This window comes from Brienomyrus brachyistius, chromosome 2 (genome assembly GCF_023856365.1).
Source record: "Brienomyrus brachyistius isolate T26 chromosome 2, BBRACH_0.4, whole genome shotgun sequence".
In the NCBI taxonomy this organism is placed as follows: Eukaryota; Metazoa; Chordata; class Actinopteri; order Osteoglossiformes; family Mormyridae; genus Brienomyrus; species Brienomyrus brachyistius.
In genome coordinates, this window is record NC_064534.1 from 1876723 (window position 1) to 1893694 (window position 16972).

At 50.2% G+C, this 16972-nt stretch overlaps 1 protein-coding gene across 1 annotated transcript in view; it reads left to right on the forward strand.

Moving 5' to 3' along the window:
- The window catches only part of abca2 (ATP-binding cassette, sub-family A (ABC1), member 2), a 67605-nt gene extending 50985 nt beyond the window's left edge, over positions 1–16620 (forward strand). The window contains 28 exon segments of the mRNA XM_048977596.1: positions 838–1017; positions 1136–1347; positions 1645–1765; positions 2908–3183; positions 3647–3865; positions 3988–4090; positions 4362–4687; positions 4868–5081; positions 5201–5306; positions 5397–5508; positions 5906–5966; positions 6501–6642; positions 6644–6676; positions 6964–7079; positions 7298–7353; positions 7356–7444; positions 8245–8368; positions 8451–8583; positions 8999–9119; positions 9362–9540; positions 10556–10697; positions 11122–11256; positions 12460–12563; positions 12656–12748; positions 13131–13233; positions 13423–13560; positions 13913–14125; positions 14240–16620. Of these exon segments, the coding sequence (XP_048833553.1) occupies positions 838–1017; positions 1136–1347; positions 1645–1765; positions 2908–3183; positions 3647–3865; positions 3988–4090; positions 4362–4687; positions 4868–5081; positions 5201–5306; positions 5397–5508; positions 5906–5966; positions 6501–6642; positions 6644–6676; positions 6964–7079; positions 7298–7353; positions 7356–7444; positions 8245–8368; positions 8451–8583; positions 8999–9119; positions 9362–9540; positions 10556–10697; positions 11122–11256; positions 12460–12563; positions 12656–12748; positions 13131–13233; positions 13423–13560; positions 13913–14125; positions 14240–14275 (3887 nt within the window). The 3' untranslated portion in view covers positions 14276–16620.
- The last annotated feature ends 352 nt before the right edge of the window (positions 16621–16972 follow it).

Genomic DNA, 16972 nt, shown 5'->3' on the forward strand with positions numbered 1-16972 from the left:
GTGATATACACACACGCACATGATACACACACATGTGAGTGATATACACACACGCACATGATACACACGCATGTGAGTGATATACACACACGCACATGATACACACACATGTGAGTGATATACACACACGCACATGATACACACACACGTGAGTGATATACACACACGCACATGATACACACACATGTGAGTGATATACACACACACACAAATCATACACAAACGCACATGATGCACACACATGTGAGTGATATACACAAACGCACATGATACACACACGTGACCCACGTGCACAAGTGATGCACATGTGATACACACACCTGATACATTTGCACTTAATACACACATGATGCACACATACATGTGATACACGTGATACACACACACATGCAATTCACACATATGTGATACATGCACATCCACATGTGTTACTCAGACATGCCCATGTGATACACAGGCAGACATGTTTCAGGCTGGTCTCAGAAGCAGCCGGTGACCACTGAGGCTGATCTGTAGTAGTGCCAGGCTGTGGTGGTATGTGACGCAGTAAGACACCTCAAGCTCAGCATATCAGATCCTGACATCCCGTGTTTGTTCACCACCGTCTTCCATGGTTATATGTTCCACTTCCGCAGTAATTCGTGGTTTGGGGCACATTGGAACAGGATCACTCTATGAGAAATTTGGTGTCGTTAATAGCTCTCGAACGAGCTTTGCTATGGCTAATTGAAATCAGCAGGTGTGTTAGAATGACACTGTGCACTGAGTGGATTCACTTCGAGCCTCTGCTCTCGAGTGTAGGGCTGTGAAATGAGCCTCCCGTCCTCCCCCGCACAGGTCGCACCATCCTGCTCTCCACCCACCACATGGACGAGGCCGACCTGCTGGGCGACCGCATCGCCATCATCTCCCACGGGAAGCTCAAGTGCTGCGGCTCTCCACTCTTCCTCAAGAGCACCTACGGCGATGGCTACAAGCTCACTCTAGTGAAGAAGCAGAGTGACTCGCCTTCTGCCGGTGCGTGTGCTGCAGCCGCCGCCTCGTCCATTTTCCTCACCCCTTTTTGGTTTTACCCCCCCGTAATTTCTTCCCATGTGCTCGCTTGCCTCCCTTGTTGCTGTGTGTGGCGCCGAAGACCCCAGCAGCCAGCCTGCCGGCCAGCCCTGCCCCCATTCGCCATCCTCCGCATCGCCTTCCTCTCTGTCTCCGTGCTCCGAGGCACGGGTCACGCAGTTCATCCGCCAGTTTGTGGCCTCCTGCCTACTGGTGTCCAACTCAAACACTGAGCTGTCCTATGTGTTGCCCTCAGAGGCCATCAAGAAGGGGTGCTTCGAAAGACTCTTTCAGGTACAGAGGGAGATGATGGCTTGGCCCAGGGGGCGGGGTTTGATGTTTTGGGGAATATGTAAGGGTGGTCTTTGAAGGTAGTCAGGGGGCAATGATGGCGGTCTTCTAGGTTTGTGCTGAAGGGAGATGATAGAAACATGATGTAGGCAAGATGAAGGTGGGGGGGGGGGGCAGGCATGTGGACAGGGGGGCAGAGAGAGGCCATGGTAGAGTGGGTGAGATGATTGTGCTCAAAGTCTGCAGTGTCTGGTAACAGACTTCTTCCAAATATAAAATGAAGATGTGGTCTCGCCTCAGGCTCTGGAGGAGGGTCTGCACAGCCTTTCTCTCACCAGCTTTGGGGTGATGGACACCACGCTGGAAGAAGTGTTCCTCAAGGTGTCTGAGGAGGACCAGTCACTGGAGAACAGCGATGCCGGTGAGCAGTAGGGCAGGAGAGTGGCACGGGGGCATCAATGCAGTCATAAATAATAAATACGTTATAATTAGGAATCTACTGTCTGTCTCACATGGCCATGGAAAAACAGAGAGCAAAAATAAACAAACATGTTTGATAAAGGTGAGCTGTGGCCACCGTTTGATTGGGCAAGGAGGGTCAGGTGACTGCATTTCTCCTCCCACTCCTGCTTTCCTGCATCACTGAAAATCTGGAGATGTTCATGACACTGAGCTGGACTGCAGCCTTGCTCTGGTTCCCTACGGAATTATACCACCATTAAGTTCATATCCTTCTTTAAATCCCTGCTGAAATGGCAGGTTTGTCCCGATATATCCATGTTAAAGTAAAGCTCTGGTCTACTGCAGACTGCAGCCCGACTTCGCTACCTGTGGGAGTCTGTGTGTGTGTGTGTGTGTGTGTGTGTGTGTGTGTGTGTGTGTGTGTGTGTGTGTGTCTGTATGTGTGTGTGTGTGTGTGTGTGTGTGTGTGTGTCTGTATGTGTGTGTGTGTGTGTGTGTGTGTGTGTGTCTGTCTGTCTGTGTGTGTGTGTATGTGTGTGTGTGTGTGTGTGTGTCTGTCTGTATGTCTGTGTGTGTGTGTGTGTGTATGTCTGTATGTCTGTGTGTGTGTGTCTGTATGTCTGTGTGTGTGTGTGTGTGTGTGTGTGTGTCTGTATGTGTGTGTGTGTGTGTGTCTGTATGTCTGTGTGTGTGTGTGTGTGTGTGTGTGTGTGTGTGTGTGTGTGTGGGAGGAGATGTACTACAGTAAACACTGGAATAGCAGTACGATCAAACAGGCAGTAAAACACGACAAAAAGTCAGTGAAGGAATAAAATAGCAGCAAGAGGCCATGAAATTAAGGGTCAGAAAAACAACCCATAATAAACAAAGAAAATGAAACTCTGGGTTTAATGAGCAGCATATAGTTGTTAATGGACAAAGGGATGTAAAATTTGTGGGGTGTTTTTTTAGCCTCTGGTAACAACATTTCATACTGATTATAAGCATGTCTGTCCTGTGCCTTCCGGACCTGCCAGGCTGCTCAGCACTGGCCCAGGGATGCTTATGCTTTTTCAATGAGCAGTTTGAAACTCAGGTCGTCGTTGACCCCCCCCCTCACAGATCTGAAGGACTCCCCTGGGAGCTCTGTGGGAAAGAACTCCTGTTTGCCCGGCTCACAGTGTGAGGTGCAGCTAGCTGGGGGCACCGTTCGGCCTGAGGTGGAACTCAGCAACCTGGTGATGTGCTCCCAGCTGAGCCAGAGCCTGAGCTCGCTGCGTTCGGCCTCCTCGCTGGGCTCCGTGCGGGGCGACGAGGGCGGCCTCTACTCGGAGTTCTACGGGGACTACTGCCCCCTCTTCAATAACAGCCAGGACCCCGACAGCGCCAGTGCTCAGGGTGAGGTGACCAGGGACCACTGCAGGAGGACTGGGGGCTGTTCCTGTTTGAGCTATTAGATGGGGGAGGGGGGCCGGGGGCTTAGAGAGTAACGGAGGGGAGGGGGGGGGGGCATAGACAGAGAGTAACGGAGGGGAGGGGGGGGGGGCATAGACAGAGAGTAACGGAGGGGAGTGGGGGTACAAGTGGTACAGTAACTCCTGAGGGGTACAGTCAGGTGAGACCAGGTAATACAGTAACTCTGGGGGGGGTTAAAGTCAGACGGGTGGTACAGTAAGTTTGAGGGGGTACAGTCAGACAAGGGAGTGGTACCATGACTGTGTGTGTGTGTGTGTGTGTGTGTGTGTGTGTGTGTGGGGGGGGGGGGGGAGGGTACAGTCAGAATGGGCTGTAGAGTAAGACACACACCACATGCAGAAGTGTGAAGCTGGCTGCTGTCTCCCCCCCCCCCCCCCCCATGCAGATGTGCCGCCCCCCCTGGCGGATGTTCCGCCTCTGCTGGAGGGGCAGGGCAGCTTCAAGCTGGAGGGCTGGTGGCTGCGTCTGCGGCAGTTCCATGGCCTCATCGTGAAGCGCTTCCACTGCGCCAAGCGGAACACCAAGGGGCTCTTCTCACAGATCATGCTGCCTGCCTTCTTCGTCTGCGTGGCCATGACCGTCGCCCTGTCCGTGCCCGAGATAGGTGAGGGGGGGGCGCCCCCTCCGAGCTGCTGTTTGCTGTCCTTTATACTCATTTCTGTCCTTCACGTGCTCTTCACTCTGCTGACACGTGCTCCTCTGATCTGGGTCATCTTTGTTCTGCAGGTGACCTGCCCCCCCTCATTCTATCTCCCTCCCAGTACCACAACTACACCCAGCCGAGGGGTAACTTCATCCCCTATGCCAATGAGGACCGCGCCCAGTACAGGTCAGTCGACAGCGTCCTGTCTGTCCTTCGCATGACCGAAGCCCCATCTCTCTGTTTCCTAAAGACTGTGGGTTCCTCCTGTGGCACAGAAACATGCATTTTGGCAAACTGTCACTGAACTGCCCAGGTTAGTGTTGATAGTGTGAACCCTGTAATGCACTGGCCTGTCCTCCCAGTGCATCCTGGGATGGGCTCCAGCGTCACAGTGACCTTGTACTGGGTGAGTAGTTAGTTATGGGAGATGGATGGATGAACGTGTTTTCACTCTCAGGAGCAAGCTCTCCCCCGATGCCAGCCCACAGAAGATCGTCAACACACTGCGTTTGCCCTCGGGTGTGGGGGCTACTTGCGTGCTCAAGACCCCCTTCAACAGCACGCTGGACCAACTGGCACAGACCCTCAACCCCAGCGCCAACAACGCCAAAATGTTGGCAGCACGCTACTTCGACTCAATGTGCCTGGACTCCTTCACCCAGGGCGTGCCGCTGTCCAACTTCGTGCCCCCTCCCCCATCCCCAGCCCCCTCCGATGACCCCGAGCCAGGGTACGAGGATGGTACCTGGAACTACACTGCCGCCCCCCCCACCACCGTTCACGGTACGCCTTACTACCGACTTACTCCTCTCTCCTCTCCATAGGCTGGTAGTACTGTAATGTAACACTGGTGACAGCAAATTGTAATTAGAAATCTGTCCACTAGGTGCCGTCTATCGTGAAGAAAAAGCCTCTGCATTGTCCCTAACGTGAGAGACTTACCGCTGTGTCCTGTGTCCTCAGAGACAGTGACGTCGGCACCATCCCTGCCGCAGAGTATCCACGAGCCGGTGCGCTGCGTCTGCTCCATGCAGGGCACGGGCTTCTCGTGCCCCAGCGGTGTCGGGGGCAGGCCCCCACTCACCAAGGTGGTCACGGGGGACATCTTGGTGGACATAACCGGCCGTAACGTGTCTGAGTACCTGCTGTACACGTCAGACCGCCTCCGTCTGCACAGGTGATGCCCTGTGATGGGGAGGGGCGAGGCATGGCCAGTGGGCAGGGCTTGAATGGGGGAGGGGCGGGGCTTGAATCAGAGAGGCGGGGCATGTAGGTTACGCACCATCTCTGTTGCAGGTATGGGGGGGTCACAGTGGGGAATATCCAGAAGTCCATCCCAGCTTCCTTTGGGAAGAATATCCCACCCATGGTGCGCAAGATCGCGGTGCGGCGTTCTGCCCAGGTTCGTGGTGCCAGTCGCTCTCATGGTCCCCCATCAAACTGACACAACCAATCATCTGGTGACTGGTCTGTTCCTCCTGCACCTTTGCAGGTGCTGTACAACAACAAGGGATATCACAGCATGCCCACCTATCTCAACGTGCTGAATAACGCCATCCTGCGGGCCAACCTTCCCCCGAGCAAGGGAAACCCTGCTGCTTACGGTAAGGGCGGGAACCAGGGGGCGTCAGGCGGGGTCATTTTTAGGGGGGTGGAATGGTGGAATGTTCCTTAGCAGGTTAGGACACTGGGTCTATGATTGGAGGGCAGCAGACTGATGTCGTCGTTGGGCCCTTGAGCGAGATCTTTACTCCCCCCCCCACCAAAAATACCACAGGGGGATAAATGGCTGATCCTGTGCCCAGACCCCCAGCTTCACTCTCACCTCTATTCGTCTATTCATGCCTTAAAAGAGAGCATGATGGGAGATTTGAAAACTGAAGCATTCGACTGCACCCGCACTAGTACTTTACAAATGGCCTCGTCTCAGTTTGATGGCAGTGGTTCATTCCGGAGCTGTAGCTTCATCGTCTGACCTGCGACCTGCTTGTGTGTTTGCAGGCATAACAGTGACCAACCACCCCATGAACCGGACGAGCGCCAGTCTCTCCCTGGACTACCTGTACGCCCCCGCCTTCCCACCCTCTCTGTGCCTGCCGCCCTCCCCCTCGTTAGCACGCAGACCCCAAGAGTCGTTTTTCCCCATTTACTTTGGAGTTTTTGGTTCCTCTCCTCTCTTTTCACTTTTTCTGTTTCATGCACCATTTAGTGTTTTGTATAGACAATGTAGTAATAGATTGTCATACTCGTACCTTGGGGCGACTTTGTTGTAAAAAGTGCTGCGTAAAAATAAACTGCATTGAAATGGAAGTGAACTGGGATTCCCAGGAGGACCAAGTCTAAACCTGGGGTATTCTGCTGTCTAAGAATCAGTGTCCTTCTTGTTAAAAGGTTGCGATGGGTGAGATGTGGGTCAGGGAGTCGGGAGAATGTGTGCTGTGTCACTGACCTTTGGAGAATTGATGTACATGATCATTTGAAGCACACCTGGATGAACATGTCTCTCAAGCCCAGTTAATGAAGTAACTTTATCTCTTTGTTCATCTAAATGGGAGGCAGTGCTCTCGTGCTTAACAGGCATTGTCACCCCCCCCAGACTGCAGGGCACCGATGTAGTCATCGCCATCTTCATCATCGTGGCCATGTCCTTTGTGCCAGCCAGCTTTGTCGTCTTCCTTGTTGCCGAGAAGTCCACCAAGGCTAAGCACCTGCAGTTTGTCAGTGGCTGCGACCCAGTCCATTTACTGGCTGGCTAACTACATCTGGGACATGGTGAGGGAGCAGACTGAGGGTGTGTGTGTGTGTTGGGGGGTAGTGACAAACGCAGCAAGCTTTTTGAAACACTTGGCAGCTTCAAATTAATACTGTCAAAGTGACAGAAATTTTTTGTTTGCGATTGATTTTCCTCTGTCTGGGTGTTAATGGCCTGGTGACAGATCCTTAAGTACAGTGAAACTGCATCACAAACGCAGCGGTACAGGAACTGTGCTGTGTGTGTGCGCATGCCTGTGCTCCTGTCCCACTGTTTGACCTCGCTGGTGCCGCTTTCCCCCCGCCAGTTGAATTACCTGGTCCCTGCCACCTGCTGCGTCCTCATTCTCTTTGTCTTCGACCTTCCTGCGTATACCTCCCCCACCAACTTCCCAGCTGTCTTGTCACTCTTCCTGCTGTACGGGTGAGTTCCCTTAAATCACCGTTTAGACATTCACCTTAAATCTGGAACAGAACTGGAAAGCTGCATAAGAAAATGTAATGACTGAACGATAAAAATAGTACAATGCTTCTGGGTTTTGATTTCTGAAGGAGTTTATGTATGTTAGAATTTGCTGTGCTCTGATTGGTCCTACTGTTACCGTGACGACAAGTCTGAAGGACGCATCCCACTCTCTGCAGTTGGTCCATCACTCCGATCATGTACCCGGCGTCCTTCTGGTTTGAGGTGCCCAGCACGGCTACGTCTTCCTCATTGTCATCAACCTCTTTATCGGCATCACAGCCACGGTGGCCACCTTCCTGCTGCAGCTGTTCGAGCACGACAAGGTGAGGGGCCGCCCCCCTGTGACCTCACACGCCTGCGTCACGCCTCCACACAGCTGGCCCGCTCTCAGAATCCTGATTCCAAGTGTTGCTCTGGCAAGGCCTCCAATAACAAACCACAAAAGACAATATATTCATCTTGTCTTGTTTGTTTTCTGGGAATGTTTCCCGTAAATCTGTTTATCATAAACATTCCCTAAATCACTAACTACAAAACACAGAATCTGAACAGTAAACATATGAAAAACAACTGGACATGGAATCACTCCAGCATACATAACAGAAGCAAATGCATCATCATGGTGGCAGTACAGAGTGTGTATGTACACTCCTTACCTCACTGCGCCAGGCAGTACGGGGTGTGCGGGTACACTCCTCACCTCACTGCGCCAGGCAGTACGGGGTGTGCGGGTACACTCCTCACCTCGCTGCGCCAGGCAGTACGGGGTGTGCGGGTACACTCCTCACCTCGCTGCGCCAGGCAGTACGGGGTGTGCTGGTACACTCCTCACCTCGCTGCGCCAGGCAGTACAAGGTGTGCGGGTACACTCCTCACCTCGCTGCGCCAGGCAGTACAAGGTGTGCGGGTACACTCCTCACCCCACTGTGCCAGGCAGTACGGGGTGTGCGGGTACACTCCTCACCTCACTGCGCCAGGCAGTAAAGTTTATGTGGGACCCCTCCTCATGCTTATGGAATTCTTGCTATAAACATAAGTTCTGGATGCTGAAGCATACACACATTCCTCTTTTGGGCTTTTTGGCATGAGCAATACCTTATATGTGTCATTTACTTCTTTTCAGGACCTGAAGGTGGTGAACAGCTACCTAAAGTCCTGTTTCCTCATCTTCCCCAACTACAACCTGGGTCATGGACTGATGGAGATGGCCTACAATGAATACATCAATGAGTACTACGCCAAGATAGGTAATGTGGGCCTCAGGCTCAGGTGCGGAGAAGCCTGTCGCTGTGCTGCCCCCTCCGCTAAACCTCAGGGCTTCTGCTTCAGGTCAGTTTGATAAAATGAAGTCACCATTCGAGTGGGACATCGTGGCTAGGGGGCTGGTGGCCATGACCATCGAAGGCTTTGTGGGGTTCTTCATCACCATCATGTGCCAGTACAACTTCTTCAGGAAACCCCAGTGAGTCTGACTTCTGGACGTCTTTGTCTGTGTCTGTCTGTCTGTCATCCTGATGTCCGTATGACTGTCTGTCTGTCTGACTATGTCTGTCTATCAGTGTGTCTCTTCTCTCTGAGGTCAGAGTGTTTTATTATTAATAATCTGGGGCCTCTTGGAAACAAAACAAGCTGTGAGACAAATTTTTATTTTTCCGAGTATTTTGTTCATGATCAAAGAGTTACGATAATATCCCAGGAGGAGTGAAAGAGCTTAATCTCAGCAGGAGAAAAATGAGGGAAAATGCTGGAATTAACCCTCCACAGAGGAATCAGTTAGCATCAGGGATCATTACATAATTTCCTAAGGAAAATTAATGAGGATCCATGGACTCATAAGAAGCCAGTGTGTTCAAAGCAGTGGGGTTAAATCATCCCAGGAGGATCCCTGTGAACAGCCAACCGGCGGAGGATGACGATGTCGATGTGGCGTGCGAGAGGCGGAGGGTGCTGAGAGGGGATGCCGATAACGACATGCTGAAGATGGAGAACCTCACTAAGGTGGGTGTCTGAGAGAGTGAGAGACAAACTCGTCAAGGTCTGCACTTGACTTTGCCATGGTCTTCGAAAGCAAACCAGTCTAAGATCTGCACTGGAGTTATCAGGAGTAATGCAGGCAGCTTCTGCCATTAACTGGGGTTTCCAGGGAGTAGGACCTTCAACTTTGAACATGGTAAGAACTTTTGAGATGTTTTTGTAGGTTTGTTGAGCTTCTGTGATTTAAACACTGTGTTTGCTGCTAGGTGTACAAGTCCAGGAGGATGGGCCGTATTCTGGCGGTGGACCAGCTCTGCCTGGGGGTCCGTCCGGGAGAGTGCTTTGGCCTGCTAGGGGTGAATGGTGCCGGGAAGACCACCACCTTCAAGATGCTGACAGGAGACGAGAGCACCACGGGAGGAGAGGCCTTCATCGGAGGTCACAGGTGGGAGGGCTGTGGGTCCCTGTTTCCCTACCATCATCACACCACCTTAAATGTGACTCTTCTAGACCAGGCCGTCATAGCCCAAGAACTCAGAAAAAAATGCCTTTCGGCTTGTTTTGTGACAGGTAAAATTTTATATTCCTCCAAAACTGTAGGTTATGCCATGAAACAGCTTAGTGGAGAAGTTAAATTACTTGAATGATTGGTTAGCCCTTTCAGTGACTTGGCCCATACGCTTTGACGTATCCTCCTGACTCCAGGGGCTGTGAATCCCGCTGCCTGTGTGTGTCGGTACGTGCTGGATGTTGGGAAGAGGCTCTGAGCGAGAATTAAGCTTTGCACAAAAGATTACTGACACCTCGTCTGTGTGATGAAGGTGGCGTCCATCGACTGATTGGCAGATGCTGGCCTGCCTCTTCCTCTCGGTTTCAAACACAGCTATCTTTGCTGGCATGCGGCCCAAGCATTACAAGAATGTATAAAACTTTCAAAATAACTATTAAACTGAGTACATGTCCCTGTCACTGGTGTCCATCCCCTATCAGCATATGCACATCGGGACTGCAGTGAATCTTTCTTACAGAGATCTTGTCTGTCTTGTCTGTCAGGAAAAGTGCATGTTTATATATCTGTATATTGTTTAATGCTCCTTTTTCACAGCAGCCACAGAATAATTCTGGAGGCCACACACACTTCTCACTTTGTTATTCTTTTGTTCCATCTCCCTGTCTGTCTCCCTGTCTGTCTGTCTCCCTGTCTGTCTCCCTGTCTGTCTCCCTGTCTGTCTCCCTGTCTGTCTGTCTGTCTGTCTGTCTGTCTGTCTCCCTGTCTGTCTGTCTGCCTGCCTGTCTGTCTGTCTGTCTGTCTGTCTGTCTGTCTGTCTGTCTGTCTCTGTCCGTCTCTGCCTGCCTGCCTGTCTGTCTGCCTGTCTGTCTGTCTGCCTGTCTGTCTGTCTGCCTGTCTGTCTGTCTGCCTGTCTGTCTGTCTCCCTGTCTGCCTGTCTGTCTGTGTCCAGCATCCTCCGGGATCTACTGAAGGTTCAGCAGAGCATTGGCTACTGTCCCCAGTTCGATGCTCTCTTTGAGGACCTCACCGCCAGAGAGCACCTCGAGCTCTACACTCGCCTCAGGGGCATTCCCTGGAAGGACGAGGAGAGGGTGAGCAGGACCACTGCGCAGCCTGTAACTACACATTTGTGTGGGACCCCCCCCTGTTGGCTGCAAACAGTCACTACACTATATATGAAATAAATTCATTCTTTGTTTAGGGGATTCTAAAGCAGCATGTTCTGCTAACCAGCTAGCTAGCTACGATCATCTCCCGCAAATCGCTAGATAGCTGTTTATTTAATCTTTGAAACATCTGAGGGGGATGTGGAGGAGGATTCAAATGTACATCTCTTTTTATCATGCTGAACTTTTTATCATGGTGAACTTTTTATCATGGTGAACTTCCAGTATGAAAAATATCAATTCTGCTCTTTTAGTTTAAAGGTTTAAAGGTTGACTGCTGCTTATGCAGCACAGCATATATATGGTTTTCTGTAAAGTACCATGTTTCTGTGACCCTCCCCAATGTCAGGTGGTCCAGTGGGCCCTGGAGAAGCTGGACCTGTCAAAGTATGCAGACAAGCCAGCAGGCACCTACAGCGCAGGCAACAAGCGCAAGCTGTCCACCGCTATTGCCCTCATCGGCTACCCCTCCCTCATATTCCTGGTAAGGGCAGCCGCTCGCGGTCGGAACACTGCGTGTGAAGCCATGGCAATGCCTAACACAAGCTCAGCTACATGTGACGGCAGGGCAGTGTAGCCAGAGTGTGAGTTACCTTTAAATACCGAACACTGGTGTTATAAGCTCAGCTACATGTGACGGCAGAGCAGTGTAGCCAGAGTGTGAGTTACCTTTAAATACCGCACTCTGCTGTTATAAGCTCAGCTACATGTGATGGCAGGGCAGTGTAGCCAGAGTGTGAGTTACCTTTAAATACCGAACACTGGTGTTATAAGCTCAGCTACATGTGACGGCAGAGCAGTGTAGCCATAGTGTGAGTTACCTTTAAATACCGCACACTGGTATTATAAGCTCAGCTACATGTGATGGCAGAGCAGTGTAGCCAGAGTGTGAGTTACCTTTAAATACCGAACACTGGTGTTATAAGCTCAGCTACATGTGACGACAGAGCAGTGTAGCCATAGTGTGAGTTACCTTTAAATACCGAACACTGGTGTTATAAGCTCAGCTACATGTGATGGCAGAGCAGTGTAGACAGACTGTGAGTTTCCTTTAAATACCGAACACTGCTGTTATAAGCTTAAATTCCCTCAGATCATGTTCAAAGGATTCAAGGATTCAAAAGCTTTATTGTCATTTGAAGAAGTAGAAATACAATGAAATACTTTCTCGCTGACCTCACTGCAGTCTTAAGCAACATGTTATGAAGAACAATACATAGCAAACTTCAGAATGGAGAACAATAACAGACAATATGCATACAATATATACAAGGTGGAAGCAGAGCATAATATTCATACAATGTACAATAACTTACAAGTAGGACAGGGTGCTGAGGCTTTAAGTGGAAGTGATTAATAATTAATGATAATTACTGATAATGAATATTAATAGTAATATGTGAAACTAATGTTGAAAGTGTACTGTGAATAAGGCTTGAACACCTTAAACATTGTACTTCGCACTGCCTAAATATCTGTCTGCAGTTTTAGCAGTTTTAGGTTCAGTTCCCTTCAGTGCAGTGTCGCCCACTGCCTGCTGGGGGGGTGTCGCCCTCTTGTGCTGCGTCTCCCCAGACGTGTCCCTTGGCCACTGCCACTGCCTTTCTGGCCCAGGTCGCTCGCTCTGCACTGCAAACACTTCATGGTTTTTGTTCGCCTGAACCTTCACTTCCCCCCTGTCGCCCAGGACGAGCCCACCACAGGCATGGACCCCAAGGCACGTCGCTTCTTGTGGAATCTCATCCTGGACATCATCAAGACAGGCCGCTCAGTGGTGCTGACCTCTCACAGGTGAGGTGCCCCCCCCCCCCCCCCCGAGGGAGTGCCCGAGCCCATGTACTGTTGGGGTGGGGGGTCCTGATGGTGCACCCTTTCCTCCTCAGCATGGAGGAGTGTGAGGCTTTGTGCACCAGGCTGGGTATCATGGTCAACGGCAGGTTCAAGTGCTTGGGCAGCATCCAGCATCTGAAAAACAGGTCAGTGCACCAGCCCTCAGCATCACGCCTGAAAGCACTCTCTCTCACACCCATCTCTCTCACACCCATCTCTCTCACACCCATCTCTCTCACACCCATCTCTCTCACACCCATCTCTCTCACACCCATCTCTCTCACACCCATCTCTCTCACATCCATCTCTCTCACACCCATCTCTCTCACACCCATCTCTCTCACACCCATCTCTCTCACACCCATCTCTCTCACACCCATCTCTCTCACACCCATCTCTCTCACACCCATCTCTCTCACACCCATCTCTCTCACACCCATCTCTCACACCCATCTCTCTCACACCCATCTCTCCCTCCATCTCCCTCCTCCTCCTCACTTTACTCTTTTGCATCCTTTTTTGCTGAAGGTTTGGAGATGGCTACATGATAACTGTGCGCACGCGGTCCACCGTCAGCGTCAAGGAAGTGGTGAGGTTCTTCAACAGGAACTTTCCAGAAGCTATATTAAAGGTACCCTCACTTCTCCTCAGGGTCTTTACAAAGATAGCAGATACTTCACCCTCCAAAAAATTTGAGACAAACTGTTCTCATATTCTGTATTTCTGTGAATACTGGGTATTAAATAAGCTTGAAAGGTCAGATGAACGCTTGTCTTTCTCATGTCCCCCCCCCCCCCCCCCCCCCCCCCCCCCCCCCCAGGAGCGACACCACACAAAAGTGCAGTACCAGCTGAAGTCCGACCACATCTCCCTAGCCCAAGTGTTCAGTAAGATGGAGCAGGTGGTGGAAGTGCTTGGTATGGAGGACTACTCCGTCAGCCAGACCACACTAGACAACGTGAGTGTTCACTGCTTTTAGCATCAGAGCTAAAGGAGGTGTCGCAGTGGAGCTGACACGTCCTCCTTTGGTTAAGGGGGTGACTGATTTTTAGCTACATGGCACTACTCTACTTGTTTTTTAGTCCACTGCATTGCCGTAATGACTTGCATACCGCAGTCTTCCTGACAGTGTAGATATATTTACTAAGAGGGAAGTAGTTTTGTGATCAGTTATTTTTAGTACATGTATCACAAAAGAAATATTACTTTGCTGCATTTCTAAGGCCATTAATGGCTGCACGTAATTCCGGCAGTTAACAATCCAATGAAGAGAGTGCTTTTAGAACCGAGTTTGATGTCGCTGCCTGTAGGTGTTCGTGAACTTTGCCAAGAAACAGAGTGACAACCTGGAGCAGCAACAGAGCTCGCCCCCTGGTGGCGGCGGTCAGTCCCCTCTGCAGCGCATACTCAGTCTGATCCGACCCCGGGCCGCCAACACGGAGCTGAACGCGCTGGTCAGCGAGGAGCCCGAAGAGCTGGAGAGCGACGATGACGAGGGTCTGATCAGCTTTGAGGAAGAGAGGGTGAGAGGGAAGGGCAAAAGCAGGAGCCGACTTTGCAGAAGAACACCACGTTTAGCCAGAGTGACTTCAAACAGAGGTTAGTTTTTGTAACTTGTTTTCTTCTTCATTTTTCAGGTGCAGCTTTCGTTTAACACAGACACGCTCTGTTGAACTTCGGAGACTGACCTACTGGACAGACGTGGAGTCCGACACCTTTAAAAAATGCTTTTGACTCCCGATTGTAATGAGAATGCGGAAGAGCAAACCTAAATTAAAGCGAGCCGAGAACGACGGCACTTTTCTTTTATCTGCCTGGAGTGCAGCCCGGCTGGGGAGGTGTCATCTCCTCCACGTGCGGAGAGTCAAGGAGATGTGGCAGGAACCAGGAAGTGAGAGCCCCGGAGAGAAGGGAAGGAGATATGGATGCTGGGTGTGCCGTCTGCCTGCCAGCCCCTCCTGCCCCCTCGCCCTCGGTCGGGACTGTGGCGGCTGCGAATTTGGGGGCGGAGTACCACGACTGATTTGTAGCTCGCCTACAGCTTTCCGCGAGAATGTCAGTTTGTGCTTTAACAGGAATGCCTCCCTACGACGTGTCTAGTTTTTAGCTTGCGAGACAAGCACTTGTAGTCGGAGCTGGAGTGAACCAAAAAAACAGCATTAAGGGACTGTGTTCAGGGCCCAGTTATTGCTCGCATCGCATTCCGGCTGCGCGGTTGCAAATGCAGCCCAGTAACATATCAATCTCCTTACGGGTCTAGCCCGCTAACCCCAGCATATCCTCTTATGAATGTAATTTTAGGACTTGGTCTTATTTCTCTTCCCAGCCAAAGTCAACACCAGTATATAGACATATTCTTTTTTCCCCTTTGTACACGGACCCCTCCTGCATTTTAAGGTTTAACATCCTTTTGACTGTGTTTGCCTTTTAAGCATGCCGTAGGGTTTATGAGACTCGGAGAGTCATGTCAAATGGTGTATTGTCATGTGTACTTCTTCTATGAGGAGAAAAAAGTGATTTGTTTTACATGATGAGATGTGAGATTTCTGTGGTTTTTAATTGAATAACCGACTGACGATAATTAGCAGTGTGGGTCTCGAACCGAAACGCTTGTGGACGCATGTTGGGTCTGACAGCATGGGCGACCTCTGCCTCTTGCCTTCCTCCTTATTCTGCTCGTGTGTAGTGTAGCAGGAAATGGGCTCTACGGTTCCCCCTGTAGGAAGCTCATGTGAGACGTGTCATTGCAGGGTGGGTACGGTGTGCAGCCCGCACAGCGCCCCCAGCTGCTGAGTTTGGTAGGAGAGCAGAGTAGGAGGCAGACGGACTCCACAAAGAGAGATTTCTGACTTGCTAATACTACCTTCAAAACTATCTTCACAATACAGCAGAAACATATTTGGTAATTTCACAATTAAACTCACTGGCCAATACAAACGTCCTGAGTATAACAGTCCCTCATACATGTGAAATGATCAGTCTGAAAGCAGGATGGACCATCTCACGGCCCATGAGACGCGATGGACTTCTGTTAAGATCCACCTTAAGAATGCAACTTGGTTTGGGGTCATTTCCGAACACTTTAGGACCAATTAAAGGTAATTTTGTTTCTATCATTTGGAAAATAATTCAAATATGATATAGTATTTTTTTTTCTTCAAGAGAACGAATCAATAGAGGGCATGGAAAGGAGAAAAATTATGCTTTTTTTTATATATGACCCAATGTTAATAACCAAAGGCAAAGTCAGTGATGACTGATAAACCTACACTGAGGGAAGATTGAGACACTAACTTCTTTTCTCCTTTAATAAGATCAGATGTGTCTCTGAAAGCAGAGATTTTCCTTTTGTAATTTTGTGCAGTTGTTTAGTTGTTGTCTTTCTTGGCCTAAACTTAATACCTCTTTCTGTGTCCTGTTACTGCGGTTTAATTCATGATGTTTCTGCTCACTTTCCATCTGGCCTCAGTGGACCAGCGCCTCTTCATCGGCAATTGACCTTTGACCTTTTGACCGTCCCATCACCCCATCCTTTGATCCTCTCACGCCCTACCTTGGAGTGCTAATTCCAAAGGCCTTTGCTCTCGAACGCTGTAGAGCGCTTTGATCAAGTTACACAAACTTTAAAAGAAAAAAAAAAGAATAGAGCTCATAAATATTTGCTTCACAGCAGACTGTTTTGCCATGACCCATGCATCAGATAAATGTTTTTAAAGAACAGAGACTTTAAATGAACGAGGCTTGGGTGTGATCATGTGTGATTAGGGGGGCGTGACTCGCATATCAGCCAAACGCTCCAGTTCATTTTGTGAATATGTAGTTTTCCTCTGGAGCGGAAGGCTCTAGAATGTATCCTATGTATGTACATGAATATAAATATATATATATTTATATTTATATTTTACAAACATGTATGTCTGTTTAGATCTTTTTTGCTGTAAATGACCATTGTTTGGATGTAACAGTTTGACTTGGATTTGCCGGCTTGTTTCTGATTAAATCACTTGTGGTTGCCATGCTCATGTGTTTCCACTGAAGTTGCCTTATCATTATTTTTGTTCCGCGGCTGGTTCGTATGCACGCGGCTGGATGGACAGGATCACCCGCCGCCGCAGTGACGTTGTGGGGCGGCCTCTGCCTGCCGTGCCCGCTGATGCCATTGTTACACTCCATGCCTCCCCGCTACTCTCACACCCTCCGTTTTTGAAGCACTTCTTCACCGGGCCAAGAAATCCGGTCGTACTCGTTTCCTGAACCGCGGCACCACGTACCATGTTTTGGAGGCGGATAAGGAAGAGGGCAGAGGCACAGAAACACTTCTGCTTTCAGTCTGCTGGGAGGCGCAAAATGCCGCATCGCTGCCTTGTCGC